A 24,356-nucleotide genomic window follows, 5' to 3' on the forward strand; every position below is an offset into this window, starting at 1 on the left:
GCAGTGAACTTCTGCACAGAGATTCGCATCTCCAGTATAAAGGGCAGGAGGAGACTGCCTTCTTTAGCCAACACCCGGCCCCTCCAGCATGTGAGGAGAGCTACGGCTACTGATCCCTCTATACACCTACAGACATCTAGCAGAGAGGGCCCGAGATTCCTTGCTTACTCTATCAGCACTGAGCAGCTCTGGCTATAAAGGGCTGGGCCATCACCAGCTGAGGGGGAGATACTCTGAAAATTGCTTCCATTCCTGAACACCAGAAATGCCCTGCAATGAACTATATAACACTCGTAACTGTTATATTATAACTTGGAGTATAAGCATATTCTTCTCTTTTCTACATTTCCTGTTATTTTCATGTCACTATGAGAGAGACATCTTCTGTTCCACTGGATTTTAGTATTTATAGTATATTAGTGCAAAAATAAATATTTCTCTTCAAACAGGTTTTCTCTTCTGGATCAAAAGGTGAGTGCACATTTAGTACTATAAAAAATAAATACTACACAGGGTATGGAACATGGAGTTCAGATTACAAGCTGTAAACAGACACTGCTTTGAACAATGCTTTACAGGATTGACTCCAGAACGTAGGATTAGCATAGTCTCTTATTTCAGAGCTGGTAAATTCTGTTTGCAAAATTGATTTCCATAAAAAGACTTAAAGAGCCTCAACTCCTTTTCAGTAAATGTAGTGTACTGGTGGCAAGGCATTTACATATTCAGAAAATTTTTCCAATGAAGGAATTCAAGATGTTTCTGCAACTCTATGCATGTTCTGTTAAAAATGAACTTAAAGGCTTAAAGCTTTTTATTACATGTACTGGGGAAAAACTAAGAACATGGCACTTGTGCTACAAGAATATATACATTATTCTTATCATTTGATAAGGAATGCTTTATACATTCCTCATGCAGCAAAGTGCAACTGCGTCTCATCAGCTTTTATGTAGGTCTGACAGTATTTTTTTCTCCTGTTGAAAACAAGTCTTTCAGCATATATTCACCAAAAAAATCAAAACAGTATCATACAGTGCAATATGAAACAAAAAAAAAAAATCTTTCTGTCTAGAGCTATTGCACATGTCACTGATCTTACTAAGGATTTTTCCTTCTACACCTAAGAACAGTTATGTGCAATAAATTAGGTAAAGCTGTCTTATTTGGACATCTGCTTTTGCTTCCAGCAAGGTGTTCTCCATACTGCAGTGTAAAGAACAAATTTCAGTGTACTGCTGAAGTCCAATGAGAGTTCTAAGTTTTGCTTCAAGAGCAATCAATTGCACAGAAGAGTAAGTGGGGAAAAACCCCTGCAGTTTTTTCCATACTGCAGAGAAGCCTTGAGAAAACATAATTTTGTAGTAACCGTGGCCGCATGACCATGCTTCATTCTGGTATACAGAAGAGAAAATATTCTAACATGAAAATGGAAATCACTTAATTGAGAAAGAAAAATCAAGGCATAATAGGGTCTACATATTGTGAATCTTATATAATACAACAGACCCTCCACCTACATTTCACTTCTTGTAGAACTTGTGCCATTTCATCAGATACATCCATGATTCCAATTTTAATAAAGCAGGCCACATTAAGCTTCAGATTCTCTTTTCTTCTTTCCATCTTCTCCTAAATCACTGTCTTCCGACTGGCTACTGCTAAGGACTACAAATTGTCCTTCTCCACTGCTCTGGTTCGATCTGCTGGAAGCAGCTATCAGCCGGCTTTGCTCCTCTAAATCCTAATTTGAGAAGTGGGGGTTGGGAAATCAGAAAAAGAATATTAACTTTAAAGCCATCTACAACTGAAACACGATACCATTACTATGATTTCTAAACTATCAATGGACAACTTTCTATACAGAGGGAATTAAAAGATGGAATAGGGAACCAAAACATTTACATTTCAGAACTTGGCTTTATTAGAACAGCTAACACATTACCACATCTGTACCTATACTCCATAAAATCCCGCAGGTCAGAACAAGTACCTTTGTCTGTAGCCCCTTCCTCGCTGTGCAGCTGAGCCCCTCTCAGCAAATTAAATTATTTTGGGCCTTTGAGAGGTGTTCCTTCAAGCACTGCTATTAAGTACTCTTGTAAAGGCGTTCTGTGGTTTATCTCCACAGATAGTGGAGTTAAAAACTACTCTACAAAATTGTACCAAATCCTCACTGGAAATGCTTCTTATAATTAACATAATTCCATTCCATGAACTTGTACTAAAGAATGTGATAGTGGAGCCTGAGTACAAAGCTGCAAGAGAAAGTAAGTAGAGGAAAAAAATAATATTAAGAAATAATTATGAAATGTACCTTTTCAATTTGTTTTTGTTTATTCAGTTCTTTCTGTTGTTTCTCTTTGACTCTGTCTATTTCTTTTTGCTTTTCTGAAGCTTTTCGATCCTAAGGGGCAAAAATGTAAATAAAGTAAGTAACAACAGCCCGAGATGTTTGATACACTACCGAATTATATGAGTTTGCTCAAAACTATTATACCACAGTTTTGATTATTCTTCTTTTAAAGGACAGATACATTTGTTAAAGTTAAATCCTATCTTGAATATTGTTCCACAGCAGACATTGGTCAAAGTCTTTTTATCTCGGGTTTAAATTTTAGAAAACAAATCCCTTAAAATACACCACAAAAGTAGTACTGCAGCTGTAAGCATCTTGCAGAATACATTCTATTACAGTTATTAAATTTACTCTCTCCCTTCCATTCACAAGGATCCCTTGCCCCAGAAAGATTCTTACCAGTTCTGCATGAAAAGCTATCTGTTTTGCTAGTCCAACAGAGTCACAAATCTAAACACAAAACAGATGGGAAGTAATTAAAAAGACTTTACAAAAAATGCCTTTAAAATTAAGCCAGATTCCCAAATTAGATACGAGAGCATATTCAAGCACTTGCAGGTACTTAGACCGTCAGGTTTAACTGTTTTTCAGTACGTAAACAAAATACTCTCCCTTAGAAATCCCCGGACAGCTTAAATGGATCTAACATCTTGGAATGCACGTCAGGTTCAAAACTGATATGAGTACCATCACCAATACCTTTTCCCCTTCGTTATTTGATTCAAATATATAGCAGATGGAAGTTTGGCGGCTCTCAACTCTCCCTCCTGATGTTCTAAGCACAAATCCAAAAAGGCGCTTATTCTCCTGGTGCGTAGCATACAAGACTACGCTGGGCAAAGGAAACTGCCAAAAAAGATCACATACGGAGATATTAAAACTGGTTACAGATATTTTCTATATGAGGTTACAATTTACTGCATATTAATTACTTCAATATCATAAATGCACAACCACACCAGAAGTTGCAACCTGACCAAACATGTAATTACAGAACACAATCAGTAGATTAGAAGGCAAGGATTAAATTAGGCAAAAGATAGACAACTTCTAAAAGCACACTCCATATAAGAAAAGGGGACCATGTTTGCAGTGCAATTCAGTCATCATTCTAAATGTGAATACACTATTTTTTCCTTTAAAGAGACATTTGTACAAATTACATTTGTAACTAAGCTTTCAACATTTGGTCCCACGTAAAGGAACTACTTCTCTAAAACCTTTGCTGCAATTAGTTCAGCTCTCCTGAGTTATATAAGCAAAAAGAAAGATATACAAGGGAAAAAAAAAGCAAAACCACACCCACCTATCCTCATTATTTTGTTACAATAAAACTATTTTGCTGTGTCATTGCTAAAAGAGGGTGGACTTAAAATTTTCAACTCTATCTTTTTAAGACTGAAAATAAATTAAGTTTTTAAATTTTGAAGGCCCCTACCACAACTGTTATAAAAATGATAGGAGTTTTTTCCTAGCCTTAAACATTTAGAATACATGATGTGCACTCAGTCGATCTATCTCACCTGTTCAAGCTTACAGCTTTGGGGCAGTTTTAAACTTATTGCCACAAATATAAATAAAGAAAAAAGCACTACTTGAAATATCAAGACATTTTCACATGCTTAGGATTTTATTTTACGGACACGAAAGTAATTCAGAGTCCCCCAAAATGGAATGTTTTTAAAAGAAGATACAAAGTAATTAAATGACAGACCATAAAGTGTGCATAAAGAAAGGGGGAAAGGGGGAACAGTTTTGAAATATGGAATATAAAGATGGCTAATTCTGAAGAATTAAGCTGGCCTTATTTAATGTTCTAAGAAGAATTCCACTTATTCCTTTCAAGTGCAGTTTTTATAAAGAATGAGGGGACAAAACCCCAAACCCACAAACTGTACAACGCTCTCAATGCAATTATGCATTATGAAACAAAAACCCAAACCAAAAAAAACCCAAACACCAAGCAAACCATTTTGGACTTCAGAACTAATTGGACTCCAACCTTAATGTTACCTCTCTACTAACAATATAAATGTTTATCATCAAACACGTTGTTAAATACAATATTCTCGTTTCCCAAGATTTTAGCCTATCAAATCAGGGTGTGTGCGGGGAAGTTTCAAAGGCCTACTTGACCTATTGATATCACTCCCATTAAACTTGATTTGCTAGTGTTTGTCTTTTTTTCAATGTATGCATTAGTCTCCTAATTTCAGTGGAAATTTGTCTGGAAATCTTACACTGTTAGTGATTTTTGCTAACATCTAATCATATTGTTTTTAAAATAGAAGAATTACATTGCTGGGTACTTATCTTAAAATGTAAAGTTACTTACTCGTAGTCTTGTAACTTGTGTCTGTGGATCAATTAACCTAAAAATTTGTTTTTGAAAACAAAACGGGAAGTAAGTTTTACCAAAGTGAAAGAAGATCATTCGGCAAATAAACATCAATAGAAGTCAGGAGGCAAACTTACTTTAAACAGTCACAAGTGACTAATAAATGTGATTCTGTCATCCTGAAAATGTTATGGATGGCACGAGCTGCTAGTATTTGACGCATTGTTTCATAAACAACATCTGGACTTTCATCAGACTTCACCTCCATAGAGCCAAGAAATCTTACAATAAATAACTGATGAAGAATTGAATCTAAGACAAAGAGAAGTATTGAAAAAAAGTGAACTCCATTTTGGGTTTTCCGTTCAAAAGCAAAGATGGACAGCAGTCAGGAAAACTGCAGACTTCTACTAACTTAGAAAGAGATTGTTCATATTTATGAATTAGAGGTACAATCACTAAACAGCAAGTCACACATCGTTTCATTTGGTTTAATGAATACAAAAGATGCAATGAATTGTTTTTAAAACAGACTTGCAGACAGTAGCCTGATTTAACTCAAGTTGTCTAATACATTGCGAATGTCACTAAGCATTCTAAAACTGGTGTTAAAAGTAGGAGAGAGAAGCTACAGATGAAAATAGAAAAATATTTTTTAAATTCTATTTTTTAGTTTGCATTAAAATAGAAGTTTTGCTTTACCTTCTGTTTCAGATTTTGAGCCTCCCGATTCACCAAAAGGATTTGTGCGTCTATTAAAAAATGAAAACATTAAACCAGGAGTCAGATTACAAGAACCACTAATGAATAATGCAGTAGTCTCATGCTGCATCAAATAAGAGCATGTAATGATTTCACAGACTTGTAATCTGGAGGAACAATGTATAATAAATCATACGGACAAGCAATTTAATCAGGAGTTAGACACAAATCGCTATATTTGGGGCTCAAATTATGGGAAAAACACCAGATATTATTGTCCTATTGCTGCCATAGTTTTGCTCACATGCTATTTTTTTATATCTAAGTCCAAGACAAGACCTTATTAATAACTGAAAAGGTAGCTTTAGGGAATGAAATTTCACAGAACAGCTTCAGGAAGTACAGCCAAAAGCTTGTCCTTTCAGTATTCCATAGGACCACCACACTTCTCATCACTCTCTCAAGTTGTTGAATTACTGAAGAGAAGTCACTGGTTTAGTTTCAAATGCAGCTTTCTGAAAACATTACTGGGGTTTTACTCTTAGAGGGTCAAGAGAAATGTGGCTACTTCTGGCTGTCAAAGACAGAATTGCTATCAGGTACCATGAAAAGTGAAAATACTCTAGGCTTCCAAGTCTACATTTTTCAAAAGCAGTAAAGCAATGCTGAAAAGAGTATGGGAAATGGGGAAATTCGAAATGAAACTTCTAAAGAGGAAAAGCCCCTTTCTCTTTGGCTAACTGGTAGCTGAAAGACTATTGTCAAAGGTTAAATAAACTTCAAATTAGGCTGTATAGGGGAGCAATTAAGGTGTCACCTCTCAATAGCTACTGTTCTAAAAGCAAATTTCAGAACTAAGAGAAAAAAAATGTCAATCGCTCTTGTTCAGTTATATGTCATACTGACTGCCAGTTTCCTTTTATCATCAGTGAAATCTTTTAACTAAGATATCTAGTTTAAAGTAATAAAATTGTTCTAGACTGAACTCTGAAGTCAAGACTGCGTTGCTACAACATTTATATAACATGGACTTAATCAAGAATCATCCCATTAAATGCTGACCTGTGTAAATACACTGAAGGGAAATTCCTTCCATTAACATCTTCTTTTGCTCAGTTGTAATTTAAGATTAGAGTGGAACAGTAAATGCAGAATCTGACTGGATCTCCCAAAAGGCATAAATAAAATCTAAATATATGTCATCAGTATTAGAAACTAAGAAAAATAGATATATTTTTTTAAATAATTAATACTTCTAAAAGTAGCACGTTGCCTATCTGTACAAACACTGCAGTTCTTTATTGACAGTGATGGTTAGTTGAAAATACTGAGCAAAACACTGTCTCATTTCTGCTATGAAAAATACTATTTTCTAGAAAGGAATTATAACTGATGACATGAATTCAGCTGAAGTATAAACCTCTCCACTTCCTGGAATACAGTTCAAGTCTATTTTAAATCAATATATTTTTAAGGATCTAATTAGCCAACTGATTATCCTGCTATACCAAACAACGACAAAAAAGAAAACTGTCAAAAAAAAAAAGACTTGAATATATATAATTTTAACTCATGTATATCTCTGAGGTGCAAGTGAAAATTCAGTATTTTCCTAGAGGACAGGGGGATACAACACATTATTGTGACTAGAGTCACGTAAATTAGTTTCCAGCTTTTTTACTTTTTTTCTTGTTGTTAAGAGCAGCTGGATCTGAAAAATATGTTTTCTTAATATCTAAATTCTGTACATATAGTTCCAGAAGTGCACTAGAGATTTACAGGTTTTTATTATTCTTTTTGAGTGGGAAGTTTAAAAAAATGAAGTAGGAGAAAATGTTTTTATATTTTGGGAAGAGCTCTCAGACAATTTTAACTTGTCTGTATACGAGATTACTCTAGAAGCCTAGATCATTTTCACTCACCTGTCAGGTTAAGAAGAGTGTCATCGTATGCCATCATCACCTGGAGGCAGGGCTACCAAATTTCTCTTGAGTTTCCAAGAGGAAATAACCCAAGCTGCTGGGTAAGCAAGCAATAGGAAAGGAAAATACTTTGTGAAACCAAAAGATTAAAATAAATCAATCAATAAAAGCATTAGCTGTTAAAGCAAGAAAAGCTGCTGCTAAACAGAAAGCTATACCTTCAATCTAGTGCATGTAATTAATCCATTTTTTTACAACTCTATTTAACATTTTAAATAATTGTTTTGCTTCGCTGGTGACTGCAAATTTTGTGAGGGCAAAGGCAATGAATGTTTTGGAGCTGCAGCCTAAACATGGTTTCTTGTTTGATTGTTTATTTGTTTTTAAATCAGTAACATTAACTTTAGGAATTTTTTTCCTTCTCTCTACATATCCTACCTGCCCGATTGCCCTGAAGATTTTCCTTGGCCAGGCAGATCTTCACTAACTGGAGATATTATGTCAAATTGTATTGGAGTGTCAGGGGCAACAAGTGAATCCAAGGAAAGTGCCGATAAAGTTGCTGATTCAGATCCCAGTGACCCTGTGCTGCTAGTACGAGCTGCAGGAGGACGAGATTGTCTAAAACAAAACAAAACAAATCAAAATAAAGATAACTTAGTTTCAGGTTGGTTGATAATAAATTAAACCATATGGGAGACTAACACAATATTCCAAAACTTGATGCAAACCAAAACCAAAACTAAAAACCGGAAGATCAGGGTCTAGCAAACAAAAATGGAGTCTGCGTTCCTGGTAAAATGTAATTTAAAGTCACTACTTGCGTTAATAATGGTGCTGGATTGTATTATATTTCATATGTGATTATATATTATTTATATGTGATTATATATTGACGTTAAAACAATCTGAGGTCTGGTCCCAGGAGTTGGACACATTCAGAAGAAGCTCATTATAAATTAATACAACAAACCAGACAAATGATGCAACCAACAAAACTGTCCAGTCAGCTGGATATCTGGATTACTTGTAACAATGGATGCTAAGCAACGTTAAAAAGGTGAGTTCAAGAAATCTTCCTCTAGCCTATCAAAGATTTAGCTCTGAAAATAGAAAGTTTTGGTTTTTTTTTTTTTTTGTTTTTTGTTTTTTTTTTTGTTTGTTTTTGTTTTTTTTTTTTCTCCTTGGAACTTTATCCAGGATTCTCTTTATAGATGTGCTCTTTAAATGACCTATAGGTTCATAAACTTACACAGCTGGCCGCATGCTCTCATGCCTCTGCTGAAAGGAAGGAGATGGAGTAACAGCTTCCAGAGCTGACTGATTTACACGTGCAGCAATTTCCTGCAACAGAGAGATGGGAAAAAAAAATAACTGAAAACCTTTTCCTCAAAATAAGCATTTAAGATTTTAGTTTTATTTATATGCAATTGGTAGAAGTTATAAACTCAACCCTTTGTGAGAATCCTAAATTCCTAAATTTTCACTAACATAGTTGTAGTTTTTTCTTCTAACTGGTAACACATTTCCTGCGGTTCACTTTCTAAATTTAAATGCGTGCACTTGCTTTATAGTACTGTGAACACTAATAAAAAGCCACCAATAGAGAAAAGTCCTAATGATACGTCTGACAAAATAAGCAAATGTAGCCAGGATGACATAGAAAAATCTCATTTGAGAAATGGTCCTCAACTACAAACTAAAAAACATGACGATTCAAAAGTCTGTACTTTAAATTTGTGAACACTTAAATGTTTCTGAAAAACCAAGACATGAACAACTATCAAGTAAGCCCTATGTAACAGTGTTATTTCAGCAAATAATGGACCATTTACAGTTGAAGAATTCCACATCAATCTCTAATTATGAAGTATCACTATTTAATGTTGATGGCTTCACTTCATGGGGTAAAGCCAATAGCAAAAGTCCTTGAAGAAAGAGGATTTTTGGAGAGGGAAGGTGCAGCAGACAAAACACTCTGTGTGAGCGTATGACCCAGAAAGTGAGGATGACTATAAAGCTGTTGGGAAGTGAGGAAAAGGCACTACCATCGAGGCGCAAATGCACACACCCTCACTGATGTAAGGGAGCTGCTCCTGCTTACACCAGGACTAAACAGAACCTCAGCTGCAGAGTCAGCAGAACATGTGCTTTAGGTAACCGAGCTTTGCACTAAAACCAGTTTCTTTCTCATCTGTACGGTTAACTTAGACAGCCAGACAGGTACTTGTATTATCTACAAAGTTATATTTAGCTCCTAAACCAAAAGCTGCCATGAGACACTTTCCATTTCACTGTGATCTTCCAGATCATTTGGGAAGCGCCTTGTGTTACATAGTTGAATGAGAGATTCCTGTATTATTCAACAAGCTGCCTGTTGGCTGCTTTAACAGTTCTCATCTCCGGTAATCACTGGAAAGTTTCCTTTCCAATAACATGTTTCAGACCTCAGCAGGGACAGCAGGGAGTACAATTTTACCTTCAACGCGCTTCATCTATAGATAAATGCTCTGTTACAAAACACCAGCTTTTGCTGGGCCCATTCACCTATCTAGCAAGTAAAAATCGCTATGTAAGTTTGTATCAATATAACGTTACTCTATAAATACAAATGGAAACCATAAAAATTACATTAATTTACATACCCAATAACTCTTTAATGAAGTGAAAATATGTTTTTCCTACAAAATTGCTATGCTCAGAAGATTCAGTTTCATAAGATTGGCAGTTTCCTCTAGTAGAAATTAAAGGTATCCGTCTGAATATTTGTCATATTAATTTGTAACAAAGTATCATATACAAAATAGAATACAAGCTCTTGAAGATGTCAAAAAGTTATACCAAATATAAAAGTCACATATTTTAATGCTTTCTATATATGCATTTAGATGAAGGAGACAATGGACTGCATGCTTTCATAGCATGAAAAGCTTATAATTAGACATGTAGGAAGTACTCAGCTTAATTCTAAGCTATCCAATTAGATCCAGTTGATCTCTTTTTAATTTAGTGCATATCTACATCTTAACATATTACTGGTACTACAGATTTTAGTAAAGTTACCTCAGGGTTTTCACTTAGATATATCTGTTTAGATATGTTGTTTATGGTACATATCCACTGAAAAAGAGAGAGGAAAAAAATTAATTTTTCATGTTTTTTTAACAAACTTGATTAAATACCTGAGCTGGCTAACTTCAGCACATTTTCCACTTTCTTTGTAACTTCAGGGAGCCAAGCCAGTATTCTGCACACCCAGATTGTCATAAAATTCCCTACTATTTGCATAATACACTTTATAATATCAGATTTTACTTAAAAATATTATTTTAGTCACACTGAACATCAAAACTAAAGCAAGGTTAAATCACAACTCTAAGGAACTAAAAAAAAAAAAAAATCAGGATTGTCTGTACTCCATTATTCTGTGACTGTAGATGACATTGTTTCCTCAAGACATTATAAAGATTCCATCTGCCTTTTGTTGAACTTGGCCATTTCTTGCACCTCTAAGCTCGAATCTCTTCTCCCTGTGCTAAGGAAAACCATCTGCTCCAGCTTGTTGCTTTTCAACTTTGCTCTGAAGGAGAAAACTAACTGGATTATATGCATACTACCAATAAATATGTTCCACTGAACCCCAGCTTGTTGTTAGGGTTGTCACCTGAGCTATCTGTAAGACAGCACAGCAACTGCAGCCCAGAAAATCACAAATTTGAGCTGCTAAAGCTGACTATAAACTCCCTTCCTCCAGTGAGGCATTTGAGGGCAAATGTTTCAGAGTTAGGCTGTTAGACACCCTCAACAGAGTAAATGCACCAGGGCCAACCTGACCCAGCTAAAAGCCTTAGAAATAGCATAACAGGTCATTTTATATCAATGTAACATTGAAGATTGCAGAGGAACTTGAATGCAGGCTGCAAGGACCGTATTTTCTATATTTCCTTATCCCGTTGCTTGCCCAAACATATTTTAAATCAACAGTGCTTTTAAAACATTTTATTTCCCATCCCAGCCCTTATTGGAAAGTCTATATTGAATAATAATGCAAACAGACATACCTTTGTAATTAACAAATACTTAGTATCAGTTGCTACATATGGGTCGTGGGTTGTTTTTTTTCCCCCATTTATTTTCCATATCAATATTTGCTACAACATATAAGTTTGCTAACCTAGTATTTGAATACTGACATTTTTCAGCTGGTGTTCATCCACTGCACAGACAAGTACATCTGCATCAGCAGACTTAGCAGCCATTTGGAAATAGTGATCACAAGCAGCTTTGAAAGCAGTCCAACAGCAAATGATTTCACATTTTGTGATTCAACTTGTTCATGAAATATAAGCATGTTTCCCATCACGCATCAGAGGCAGAAAAAACAGTTTTTCATTACCTGTCTCCTAACCTAAGATTTCCTTCATTTTCCATTCCTGACAAGCAGGTGTAGGAAAGCATGAACAGGAGGAAGGAAAAGCAGCATTTGTCAAGATTCCATTACTGCTAGCTATGTTGCTGTGGGGTTTTTCATTTTTATTTTCCTTTTTTCCTTTACTTTTTTCCATAATACTGAAAAGGACCTGGTGGCAATCATAACTTTATTTTTTTAAACACACTAATATTTTGTCAGACTTCTTGAAACCTGTCATTATAGATAGAATGAATGAATGAAAAGTTCACTGCTTACCACCCGGAGAACATAAAATGAGCATTCCAACTATTGTTACAAATTTATTCCTTCTGTGCAACACAGAACTCCGTGTGGACCTCCTATAAGCTTACCTCTTCATAATCTTTTTTACTCTCTGCCTGTAAGATTGAAGACCTGAAAGAGGAGAATGGAAAATACAATTTTGTCTATTTAAAATGCCTCACAAGTACACTCAGACAGGAAACTCCATTTTCATATTTGTGCACAGCACAACAAATTAAGAAAGGCACGTACGTGCTATGTTCAGTCAACAATTAATCAGGGGGGCGGGGATTTATGTTTTGATTTCAATTGAAAATAGACAAGGAACAAAATTCTAATTATGCCCATGTAATACTCACTCACAAAATGCAATAATACACGATTGTAAACTGGTTATGGTAATTTTACTCTGAAACACCACTCAGCTACATTATAGAGCTTATAAACAAAAAAACAGACAGAGTTAAAAAGACATCCCAGATTTTGCTTCTAAATACCCCCCAAAAATCCATCAAGCTATAATCTGGCCAAAGGTAGACCATTCTTCCTTTCTTAATTAGTGAGTCCAGTATTTCTTACAGGTAACAATAATGTAAGAATACTTACTTTTTGCCATCAAAAGATGTTATCTGAAAACAGTACCGTCTGTCTTCACAGTCCACAGCCATCACAGAACAATTGTCTATATCCATGACAAGTCCCCCAGCTACATCACCTCTTGCCTGGCTCATCAGATTTCCACCTTGAGTGAAGTAAAACTGTCTCTCCCAAATGGAAGATACCAGCCCTGTCTTACTAAAAGATAAAAAAAGGCTCTTAGTTAGTAGATGAGGAGTTCAGCTGAGCTGAAAATCACTTGGAATAAACCATCTGGGCACTTAAGGAAGCTTTTTTCCCTGTTTAATGTTTTGAGTCAGCTTTACAGCTAACTTAGTCTCTTTCCATCTGTTGGTTTTGTCATGCTAGATCTATTGCTGGGCAAAGAATACATAATAACAACTGCATTTTTAAATTATGTGAAACAATTTAGAATGAAAAGGCGTAAGTACTTCAGTTCTGATGATCAGCTTTTATGGTATTGCTTTACGCAATATGCATATTGGAATTATATGCACTACCAATATAATTGGTAAGACCTCTGAACTCCACACTTACATTGTTAAGACTGAGTTTTGAAGAACTTTGTGTTAAGAATTACCTTAGTCACGTAAGATATCTCAGTTAGTCACATAAGATATCTCAGTTTTCCAAGTATTTTGTACCATTCAACAAGATTTCCAAAATTTTGCCTAGAGCATGTTGGTTTTCTTTCTTTTTTTTTTTTTTCCCCTGAGAATAACAGAAGGGGAACAATCTGAAACCAAAAATCAATAACACTTGCAATTTAGCCTCCCTTTTTGTTCACGTACTCTCTTCAATATTAATTGCTGCAACTGTGTTCTACTACAGACATTCATGCATCATCCAGTGAGTATGTCACTCTTAACTGTTGTAAAACTAATCTACTTTTTTTTTTTTTTTAATTCCTTGGAGCTTATTATATAAATTGCAGAAAAAAAATCTGAGTGTTACAACGTATTAAAAATAACTTTAAAAATAAGCTGCTAGACTTTAATACATAGAGTAACAGCTCCCTCCCGTGGACAAAAGACTACCTCCTGAAACTGAGGCCATTAAAAGTATTTTTCAGTTAAGAGAGAGTATTTGCCTTGTACATCTCAAGCTTGTCATATGTTATTAGTAACCTGAATCCCAAAGCTTTAACAGATACTTACAGAACAATCCTTATAGCTGAAATCATGTTGTTTTCCAATTACAGCCCAGTGAAATTATAAACTTTTTCTTTTAGAAAAATTCAGGTAAAATGAGACTAAAATCAGGATAACTATGCTTTGCACCTGAACGACACTATGTCCGTGTAACAATTAAATTAATACTAATTAAGTGAAGGAGTCCAAGGAAAGAGACAGAACAGCTCCTGTGTGACTGACTTACTCAACTAAGTATGTAAAATCAGCATAGCTAACTTTAAAAAAAAATAGCATACTTTTTTTAGCTTTCCTTTCCCAAAATTAAATATTCTGGAATTTTAAATTAACAAGTTAGTCTTACTTTCTTGCATTGAGATAGCCAGCTTTCCGTGTTAGGTTTCTATGAACAGGAAATTTCATAGTATCGGGATCAGGCAAATACAGCGGATCACTAGCTACTTCCAAGTCCTCTATAGTTTGCTGCATGTTTTCTACTTCACACTCCATTTCCCTGCGAACACTAAGGTAAATAATGTGTTATTAACAGAGATAATTTATTAATAAGTAGAAACAGAAAAAATAATTGTATTGATAATAATTCAAAATTCAACTAAAACAACTTACTTCTGTACACTTGTGCCAATATTGGTCAAAAATTCTTCCAGTTGCTCAGTAAGATTTTCTGAACCCATTTTAAAAAAACTTATCTTTAAAAAAAAAAGGAGGAAAAGGGAAAATTTAGTCATTAATAAAACTACATTAATAACTAACACATGAGACCATATGAGGTTAAAGTTTCTCAGGGAAATCTGTTTTCATCCCTCATTTCCACCAAAGCCTCTCAATAAAAGAAGCAGAATGCATGTTTTTTTCTGGAAGTGAAGGTTGATGCTGACATTACAGTGGGATTTCATTGTGTCAAGTGGATGTGCACACAGTCACTCAGAGGAAATATGCAGAAACTGCCCCGGAAAAGAAACAAGGTTTGATCTTTTGGTGATATCAAGGCCTCATTGTACTTTTTCAAGCCCACCAGTTTGATAACTGTTGTATTACGGGTGGGGTTACTGGGAGGCATAGGAGAGGGGAAACCTGTGAGGACTTGTCTGGGGCCATCCTCTAACTGTGGATCCTGCCAAGGGAACTGACAACGCGTATCTTAAAAATGGTGTACTCACTGGTCCAGAAAAACTGCCACATCTAAACTGAGTTTTACGTCTTCTTTCAGATTCTGAAATTACCTGAGCTTGCATGTATCCTAGCAGGGGTTCAAGCATAGCGATTTTCTTTTTGTACTGAAGAGTATTTAATGCACAGAAGTAATGCATCATGGTCTGATGCTGTTTTTTCCTTGAAGTATATACATCTTCTGTAACTTCAGCCTTGATCTAAAGAGACACAGACAGGGGGAGGGGGAAAGAGGAATGTTTTGAGACTTGGCATTCATTATGTGCCTTCTGGACAGCTTTATAGCTAGCATGGAAAAAACAGCACAGTAATGTTCTACCCTTTATCAGCTGCAATTGCATATTTTACCCTACAGTTCCGCTTCTCTAATTTATACATGAGAGATAGATTAAAAACAAACACAGAATTCTTCTCCCCATGAAAGTGTAGTTATTTCTTTACAAAAATAAATTGAATGTAGTATCACAATCTTAATCATAGAACATTTTCAGTGTTACGAGAGGCATGTATTGGGGAAACCTGCTTTTCTGTTCTGAAGCAAACTGTCTAGACTGCTAAAACATAAACTATCAAACTGCGGGTGGAATCTGCCATACACTGTCTTCCATCATAAATATTATATATTAGATAAAAATTATTTCTTATCTCATCTAAAATTCTTTATATTATTTTGTTTTACGAACCTTTTCATTTTCCCTTCTTTTTGACAACCGACTGTATCTGGTAATAGCAGCATCATGGTCTAAGGAACCAAGAGAGAATTTGTTATCATTTTGATAAATTAATGACTTATGAAACAGAGCAGAAAACCTTTTATATCACTGTGTGTTGCAAAGCCAGCTGAGTGCAGAGTTCTGTCATATTAAAACCTTTAAGAATTGTTAATAGAGCTAGCTAAAAAAATTACTTCTGATAATAGGGAAGAAAACTAGATAACTTATTTTAGGGGTTATTTAGAGGTAAAATTTGTTTATTAATCCAGTCTTGACTTTAAGAAGTGAGCTAGCACCTTACTATTTTTAGTAACTTTGGTAGCATAATCCTAAATTATTCAAGAATTATATACATATTTTAAGTATTGTAAAAAAACCCTAATATTGTCAATTTGCCTTAACACAAAGCAGGGATTTACAAGTGAACTAAAGAAAGATGGGTGCCTAAGAATCACTGAAAAAAACTACACCTTAATTAGTCACTTTAAGCCTTGCAAATATCTTCACTAATTTTCTGAGTAAATAAACTACAATAATCCTTTTGTCTTGTAATATCTGTAACATTAAGTTTTTTACACTTACCATTGCTTGCAATTTGGAAAACTTCTTTTAGAGTTAATATCTCTACAAAACAACAGATCACAATTTAAATAAGTTGTCAGGAACATAACATTTATATATCACAGTGTCTCATGCAATGTTTCACTACTGAAGAGTTGTAGTTCACACCTTGTATCATACTGAATTACCAGCACAGGCCCTATACAGCCAGGAAAGCCTGCTCCTACTTAGGGCCCAAGTATCATTTGTGTGGCTGTCCAGCTTACCAAAAAAGATGCTGTACTGTAGTAAGTTAAGGAGGAAGTCCTTTTCCAAAGTCTTTGAAAGCGATTGTCAATACAAATGTATCACTATAGTTCTGGTCAGAGTTCTGTTCTAAGTTGGTGAAGTGGAAGCACAGGAGATGGGGAAGTATCACTGGATCAAAGGAAAGCCCCAAACACACTGTGGTTCCTCCTACCTAAAATTAGTCATGTTGTAGATGGTTATTTAGTCTCACTGTGTCAGGAAACAGAGAACAGTACTATGCTTAGCTCTTGTTCTGTTCTTGATTGTGGCTTTGGGTCATACTAGAACATAAACAGAGAGCTATGTTCAACTTTATGGTAGAGCAAAGACAAAAAAGCAGGGAAAAGCTTTACAGAAAATGCAATGCCTATGAAGTGCATAAAGAAGTATGGTATCGTTAAATACTACATCAGTTGCTGGTTAAAAACTTTCAGTGGGAAAACTTAATTTGTGATTATTGCCTCAGGGATGCACCTTGAGTAAATATTAACAGGAGATTTTTTCCAGTTTCTGAGGAGCAATATTAGCCTTGAGATACTCATGTTCCCTTGCTCAGAAAGCATAATCTAATCCATAATTTTGCAACAAACTATTCCCAAAGAAGCATTTTCCAAGATTCATAAAGAGCTAGAGGAATTATGGAAGAGTTGTAATTTTTATTTCAATTTCAACTTAAAACGTTCATATATTAGATATGCCCACTCTAGGATGTTCACATTGGGGATTTAAGTTATTGTGGTTTTAACTCTTTATCATTTATATTTGAAGCCCATTTGCTACACCCATCTATTCCCTTTCCTCTAAATAATATTTATTATAGAAATGCTTACATAATATAAGTAATATTTTTGTTGAAACAGTAATAGTGTTAAGTTCTTCAACTGTAATATTCTCATGAATAGAAATAGCTTATAGTTCCTTAAAAATTGGGGGATGCATACTTTTGAGAGATGAAAAATAAGTGGTGTTTTCTATTTAGTGAAACAAGAGCTGTGGAGATTAAATGTTACATTTTGTTGTTGCTGCTGCTGATAAAAACAGTATTTGTTTGAGAACTCTACCTTTTAGATCCCTTTCTTTGAACTGGGTAATAGGAAACATCATTGCATCTGCAAGTTGAGTTGAAAGTACTGCATGGCAAGAGCTGAGCTGTAGAAGATAAGAGAAAGGAGGAAATTTTAGGCAAACAGTGCTGAGACTAAATCAAATCAATCAAGATAGGTTGACATCAATTTCACTCAAAGGTGACATGTACAACTCAAACACAATTTTGCATATTCATTTTTTGCAGCTATTCTTTTCTAGATTCCTGATCTCATCACTAGCTTTTTATAAAAGTCCTTTAGAATTTAGTATTTGTCCCTCCTTTTCCAAATCTATTCCAAATTATTGATCATGTCAGAAGATGGCCTCATACATTCTGATGACTAGTCAATTCATTTCTCCAATTTCCCTCCAGATACATCACAGACCATCTTGCACAGCTTACAGACATAGAACAAATGTGTTCTTCCTTTCAAAATACTGTTTAAGTAGTATTAAAAGTGAGGAGAGAGATCCCAGAAAAAATCCTGATTCAGATCTTAATGTCTTTCAGAAGAATCAGTCCCTGTCTCTAATACAGACAGCAGGAGGTTCCTTCATCAGTCAGGTATCTGAAATCAGGGAATACAAATACCCTCATTAAAACATGTTTCTAACGGCCATTCTGTAATGTTTTTTGGCTGTCTCTACATTAATTTAAACTACAATCTCTCTTAACAATGTATCCTCATTTTGCTGAACTGAGTCTTTATCTTCAGGTTATGTAATTTTAAATACAGGCTGCAATATGCAATTAAGTGTTACCTTACTGACAAACGAAAGCCATTTCCGTACCTCCTATCTTAAAAAAAGGCTGGAATACCAAGTTAAAGTCTGTACGTGATAACATTAGCAAATTAAGTGAAACAAATACAAGTACTTGCCTCATCTATGACTTTCGCAAATTGCTGCAGAGTGGAAGTCATAACTTCATCATCTCCCCCTAGTGGAAAACGCTAAAAAAATTAAAAGGAGGCATGTTGTTCGCAGTGTTTTCTGCCATTCTCAAAACAATATTAATCATGTCTATGAATGTATTGGGTATTCCATTATTTTAAAACATTATACAGTTAAGATACACTGAAGCACTTCTTTATTGTCTTGTGAAGAAGGAATATTTGAGGGGGGAAAATCTACTAAACAATTCTAATTAAAAAAAATATCTAAAAATAGATTAATGAATTACATCTAATTAATAGATTTTATAAATTAATTAATAGATTTTATTTAAAGAAACAGAAAATATGCAGATTTGACATCTGTGAAGATTTTTATCCAGTTTTGCAAATTATTTTAAAATCATCAAAAATTAAGCAATATTTGGTGTTCATCTCTAAACTTCTAGCTCTTAAATTACATGACTAAGTGAAATTTTTCAGTTATCCAAAAGAGTTTACTTTTATAATGCCTTGATGGAGGCAAAAGTATGACCAAAATGGTCATAACTGAAAAAATAAATAATCCAGTTAAAACATTATTTGTATATTTTTAAGGTAATCTCCTGACTGGGGAAAAAAGCAGTCCAAAGAGGCAAACCAGAATATTAAGTTAAAAGGTCCAGTGCTAATTTAATTCTTCTTTTAATTCACAGCAGCTCAACAAAAAACGCTTGGAAATATAAAATAACCCAACTTCTTTATGAAAAAATTTGAGCACCTCCTTCCAGCTTCTTAGGTTACCCCTTCCTTCTTCTCAATGAATGTAACAAACTGTAATTAAAATAAGGATATTTGGTGTATCTTTTCATATCTGTAACTGCTAGCAAATAAGAATACCATGCCCTAACTGGTTCTTCTAATCTGAAGCTAGTTCTTTTCACCTTAATTTTGCAAATACTGTATATTTGATAGAAAATGGCAGAAACACTGCAATTCATTAAAGAGCTGCATCATTAAAGTCCATTTCGTTCTGCATCAACAATGTTAAAACAATTCAAATGACAGTACTGCAGCTACTTAAAAAAAAAACAAAAAAAACAAAAAAAACCAGAAATATTTTAATTTCTGCTATAATTCAGAATGCGTACAGACGTCTTAGGCAGCATTTCCAGTCTGTCATTAGAAATATAAGACTTCCTTTTTTTTAAATAAGACACTCTAAATCTCTCTGTTTTTCTGTCTCTTCCTAATGGGACTACAGTAGGTACAAATACTAACTATTCTTTTGATCAGCACCATTGTGGTTTTGATCCTATCTCCGTTAAACCTATTCATTAGTAACAATTATCAAAGGGAAAATAAAGTGTCATCTCACCCCTCTATAAACACTCACCAAACCAAAATAATTCATAAATAGTACTTTTTCCAGTTCACCTCAATAGGTGGAGAACGAAGATAGGGGGCACCAGACTCCTTAAAAAGAGGGACTTACTGTTTTTAAAGTGCATCTCAGAAAAGGGGTCCCAGCAGTATAGCTACAAAAAGGAAACTCTTCATAGTATAGGCTACCACTAGGCAAAGTGACATATTCCCCAACCTGCACTTCCAGAGATGGAATTGTTCTCACAATGAGAGTAAAATATGGTTGTTAAATGGAGGCTGCTATGCAATCTCTTCTCTTTGTGACCAGTAAAATTAAAGCACTTAAACACAGTAAACAGGTTTATAAAACAAAAACAAAACACTATCACCAACCTAAGCAACCTCCAAAACAGTGATCCAAAAGTAAAATATTCCAGAACTTACTAAGGTTCATCATAGTAAGAGGCATTTCATTCTGGTTTAGTTGGAGGAACTAATATGAAGACTTTAGATCCTTTTGGCAAAGATTCAAGCCACCAACTACAGCAGTTCATTTTATCTAGACCAAACCTAAATACATTCTCCATTGTGAGATAAAAGACTACAAGAAACTTAGTCCTGACCACACAAAAAGAACAATGATTTACACAGTACCTGTTTCTCATATTCCTTCAGAAGCTTTGAAGTCAGATGAGTTGCTGCACTTAATTCATTCTGATTAAAAACCAAACCAAAACAAGCTTGTTACTTTTTGATTTCCATTAGTATTTTTAAAAAATCACATATTTGAAGAGGAAACTATTACAGACATGGAACCTAAAATCTGACTACAGATTTTCAGAAAACCTAAGCATCCTGCCCTTCCATTTCTGTAACATTATTAAGAGTCACAAGTAATAAGTGTTTACAAATACCAAGTTCACAGCCTAATACTATGTGCACCAATTTCTGTATTTTTCATGTTATGCAGTACATGTATGCATTTCATTATTTCAAATTAGCTGCCATAGTTACTGAGTATTAGGAGTTTGCTGTCTGTAAAGGACACAAAAGATTACAACAAACCTCCGTACTACCTGGTTACAAACTGCTTTGTACCTGTACACAGATTCATGGTATGGAACAACTTCAACTTTCATGATGCAGTTGAAGGAGAATGTACAGAAATTAGAAGCTAAATAGAAAGGCAATAAAATGAAACTACATAGCAGCAAACCTACAATAAACACAATAGTCATTGAAGTAAACACAACAGTAAAATAAAAATATGAAAAGCAAGAGTAACAAATCAGTAAAAAAAAAAATCAGACAGTTCAAGTGTATACAAATTAAAAATACAACCATAAGCTCAACTGTTTGGAAAATCACAAAAAATAGATTCTGGCTATGGCATAAAAATGCAGTTACTTATAGCTGATGAGTGAAACATTAAACTATTGTGAGTATTATACCTATCCCATGAGTAAAAAATAATCTCCCACTTGGTACATGCTATTATGCACACTAAGATCATTATGGGAAACATTTTAGAAACACTTGGGAAGTAACAATAAAACTACTAGAAGACCAGAAAATCTTTTTACTTGTCATAACAAATTCTACTGCAAAAGACATCACAAGAATTTAGTCTTTACCATTCCCTAACATACAGAAAAACAGTCATTTTTTATTTTATTTCACTTCCACTTTTAAAAAATGTGGAACTTTTAATGGAATGTTTTAACTTTCACATTGAAAAATGTGGAAGTTAAAAAAAATGTTGCTTATAGTATTTTGAAAAAAGCAACAGACACAATATGTGGTTCAAAAGCTTTATAATGCATTCAAGAATTTTGTTAACACTACCTGTGCATCATATATTCTGTGCATGGCTTGAAATAACTGATTGATGTAACTGGAAATTGCAGCAGCATCTTCTTCAAATACTCCCAGCAAAGACCGGGTCTGTAAAAATGAAACAGCCAAAACACGAACATGTCAAATTAGCAAAGTAGTATTTAAATGTAAGAGAACTTCCAAGTTAAACAGCATTGTTTCACGTTGCATTACTGAAAATTTTATAAACCCTCCAACATTGTTTACAGGAATGATAAATGTTGTATGCCAGAGAATCTTAAAGATATCTAAGCTCAGCCTCACTCCTACTGTCAACCTTTCTCCAAGTTAATACAAGTACAGTTTCAGAAAGGAAAGGACCAAGGGAGATGGGAGATCATCTAAAAAAGTTGGAACTGTGGGCAACTACTGGACCCACTATGGTACATCCCTAAGGAAAAGGGTAAAGATGACTGGTATTAAATAGCACACCAGGTATACACATTTCATCTGCAGTGTGATCAAAACAAAGGCCGTGGCTTTCTGATACTGTCCATCCTGCACAAAGAGAGCTGCTGGCTGTGCTTGGACCTGTAATTCACCTTTACAATAACAGTCAATTCTGTGGTCAAAAGGCTGAGGAACTATAAGCCAAACCAAACCAAAACAGTACAACCTATATCTTGTTGTTCTTAAGATACCTATTTCTCCCCCTCACCACTCCACAGTGCAAGGGAGTGAAAAGACCTGTCCTTTTGTCCTTACCCCAGCTTGGCAGTCAGCCTGCTCCTTAGCTGGCATCACCCACAAGCTTGACGACTATGCATCCTACTGCACTGCCCGCACCACTGATGAAGGTGCTTAGCAGCACCCACCTAAAAATCAACTTCTTTATCATTGCCCACCTATTAGACTTCAAAACACTGATCACTACTCTTTAAGCCCAACTATCCAGCCAGTTTTCCCACCCAAGTCCCAGTCTGCACCTCTCCATTTTGGCCAGAAGGATGCTGTCAGAGACCATGTCAGAATCCTTGCTTAAGTCAAGGTAAAGGACATCCACTGCTCTTCCCTGTGATGAAATGACTGACTCAGGATGAGAAGGCAAACAGGTTGCTCAAGCATACTTTGCCCTTAAGCTTAAATGAGATGCTGACTCCGTGTTCTTGCATCCTTTCTGCACTTGGAAGCAATGTAACTCCTCATCACGAGAATATCGAATAGCTTGCTTTCACCAACACAAAAACCCAAAAGGTGAAAGAGCAGAGAATGTACCTATAACTCTGCATAGGCTGCATTTGCTTTTCCTGATCTCAAATACTGGTTGGGATCCTTGGATGTAGAAACAGGAGTATTGCTTGAGAGACCCACAAAATAAACCCTTTAACTCTAATAACATTTAGCCAGAAGAATGTACTTTAAGTTGACACTAAAATTAAGGTCCAGCAGAAAGTGGAAAGAATTGTAAGTGCATAACTGGTTCCTTCCCCCAAAATTATGATCGTTAAACACTTGAAATTGGAAATTCTCTTTCTCCTAGTCTTCCCTAAGCTAAATAACGGTCGTTTCCTCAAAGAGGAAGGGAAGGAACTTATGAGACCTGGGAAAAGAAGGGAAGACTGATACAACAAGTCTGGACATCAGGAAAACCTCTGATGAGATTAGCAAAAAGCACTGGATTGCATTGCACGTGAATTCTGGGGTTTTATTATTAGAAGTTATTGCTGTGTCGAAGACTTGTCTTGAAATTACTCAGACTTTAGTCCACCTCCCCTTGAAGCATGGAGATCCTTTTCAGCTACTTTTCTGATTTTCTGCTTTTAATGATAACTAAGGAGCACATATTAAACCTGTACAAAGTATTTTAACTTGACCATTCTTTTGACATTAAATTCTTTTATTTAGACTTGAATTAGATGCCTGGCTGTCTCACAAGTCTTATACCATAGAATGCCTACAAGTTACTTAAATATTAAAAAAATCTAATCAAACAGCATCAACAACACAATAAATCACTTCAGTGGTAGTTCTAATAAGTGGAATAAGTGAAAAAGGGGGGTGGAGGAGGAAAGAGGTAGAGGAGAACCCAAATGTTTGCCAGGTGTGGCAACGTGTTGTGTCATCCGAATAGCTATGACTCCCCTATTAAAGGAGACATACATGAAAGAATGCAAAAGAAAAAATTACATAGTACCATAACCACTGAATTATATACTCATGACCTTTAAACCTGAACATAAACAGAACCTGACCTTGTAATTTTAAAGGAATATTATGTAAGGCTTCTGGATTATGCTTACTCTTGAAAACTGAACACTGCAGAATAAAAGCATTTCTATGCTTTATTGTAAAAATATCAGTTATTCATGTCTGGACTTCAAACTGACATTGTATGACATTGATGGAAAGAAAATAATGTGAAACTGTAAACAAATTATGGCAGAGTATTGCTTAGCAAAAAACCAGATGAACTGTTTACTCATGTTTCCAGTAAAACTTTGCATCACTTTGCATGTTCTTTAAGATGCTTTCAACCTATGTGTATGAGCAAGTACACTAGAAATTACCAGTGAAAGAAATTACCAGTGCACAAAGAAACCACCTAGTTAGAAAATCAGTGAACCATAAAGCATTCTGTGTCATTATATGTGTGCAAGTGACATGAGATAGAGCCTGTACTATTATCAAGTCTCTTGGCTTTTT

General features: G+C 35.0%; 1 protein-coding gene across 1 annotated transcript; it reads right to left on the minus strand.

Annotated features, from left to right (window-relative positions):
• Positions 1-1,594: 1,594 nt before the first annotated feature.
• Positions 1,595-21,779, minus strand: APPL1 (adaptor protein, phosphotyrosine interaction, PH domain and leucine zipper containing 1). Its single transcript, XM_010083069.1, has 21 exons — positions 21,684-21,779; positions 20,493-20,552; positions 18,483-18,554; positions 17,577-17,664; positions 16,249-16,290; positions 15,637-15,695; positions 15,007-15,153; positions 14,390-14,472; positions 14,127-14,285; positions 12,621-12,809; positions 12,104-12,146; positions 10,385-10,441; positions 8,574-8,665; positions 7,760-7,942; positions 5,400-5,449; positions 4,835-5,009; positions 4,695-4,731; positions 3,059-3,205; positions 2,759-2,809; positions 2,318-2,407; positions 1,595-1,744 (listed from the first exon to the last, which is right to left on the minus strand). Exons 1-21 carry the CDS (start codon positions 21,705-21,707, stop codon positions 1,595-1,597), a joined length of 1,998 nt encoding a protein of 665 aa, XP_010081371.1. The 5' UTR covers positions 21,708-21,779.
• Positions 21,780-24,356: the final 2,577 nt, after the last annotated feature.

The sequence above is a fragment of the Pterocles gutturalis genome, unplaced genomic scaffold (genome assembly GCF_000699245.1).
Source record: "Pterocles gutturalis isolate BGI_N339 unplaced genomic scaffold, ASM69924v1 scaffold29726, whole genome shotgun sequence".
Lineage (NCBI taxonomy): Eukaryota > Metazoa > Chordata > Aves > Pterocliformes > Pteroclidae > Pterocles > Pterocles gutturalis.

Coding starts and splice junctions, on each gene's coding strand:
- APPL1 (XM_010083069.1), bottom strand. CDS start 21,707: ATGCACAGAATATATGATGCACAG. Junction 15,154..15,636: donor AAAGAAGGGAAAATGAAAAG/GTTCGTAAAACA, acceptor GTGTCTCTTTAG/ATCAAGGCTGAAGTTACAGA. Junction 12,147..12,620: donor ACATCTTTTGATGGCAAAAA/GTAAGTATTCTT, acceptor CTCCTCTTTCAG/GTCTTCAATCTTACAGGCAG.